A 907-nucleotide genomic window follows, 5' to 3' on the forward strand; every position below is an offset into this window, starting at 1 on the left:
AATTCTGATCGAGTAACTCCTACCGTAGGTCGACAATATAGATATTTTGTTGGAAGGTATGACTTTCTAGATTTGATGGAATGAAATATTGGGGTTGCTAGTTTTTATATATGTACACTAAAACTTTATTCTATTTAATTATTTCAGGGTTGGCAAACAAAGACTTAGAGAAGCAAGACTACAAGCGTTAGATTTCTTAATATTATTAGTTGCAGGAGCTTGTTTAGGAACTCTTGCTAAAGTGAACGACGAGACGATTGATACACTTGGATACACATATACGATTATAGCCGTCTGTAAGTTTTTTTACGTACAAAAATATTGACTTATATATTCATGAGAGTCCGCAACTTTTGGACTGTTAACTAATTAATCTTTATTTTTTATGTCTTTCTTTCTGTAGCTCTTTTGTGTAAGATCTCAGCGTTGAGATCTTTCTCTGTAGATAAAATACAATATTGGAGAGAAAGTGCCGCTGGAATCAGCAGTTTGGCACATTTTATGGCTAAAGACACAATGGATCATTTGAACACATTTTTGAAACCTTTAGTGTACTTGTCCATGTTCTACTTCTTCGATAACCCGAGATCTAGTTTCGAAGACAACTACATTGTTCTAGTCTGCTTGGTCTACTGCGTTACGGGCATGGCTTATGTATTTGCCATATTGTATAGTGCTAGTGCAGCCCAACTGGTTTGTATCCACTTTCTCATAATCCATATATAATTAGCTACCAAAAACTTTGACTAACAATATGATACATTTTGTGGTTAATGTTCTTGCAGTTGTCGGTGTTAGTACCCGTTGTAATGACTCTCATCGCGAATCAAGATAAAGAAAGCATGGTTCTTAAGTATCTCGGAAGCTTCTGCTACCCCAAATGGACTCTTGAAGCTTTTGTGCTTTC

General features: G+C 35.7%; 1 protein-coding gene across 1 annotated transcript in view; it reads left to right on the top strand.

Annotated features, from left to right (window-relative positions):
* LOC104784234 (putative white-brown complex homolog protein 30) overlaps positions 1-907 on the top strand; it is a 7,849-nt gene that overhangs the window by 5,511 nt on the left and 1,431 nt on the right. The window contains exons 11-13 of the mRNA XM_019244216.1: positions 1-56; positions 148-296; positions 404-693. Coding sequence (XP_019099761.1) covers positions 1-56; positions 148-296; positions 404-693 — 495 coding nt within the window. The remainder of the gene's footprint in view (positions 57-147; positions 297-403; positions 694-907) is intronic.

Source organism: Camelina sativa, chromosome 4 (assembly GCF_000633955.1).
Source record: "Camelina sativa cultivar DH55 chromosome 4, Cs, whole genome shotgun sequence".
NCBI lineage: Eukaryota > Viridiplantae > Streptophyta > Magnoliopsida > Brassicales > Brassicaceae > Camelina > Camelina sativa.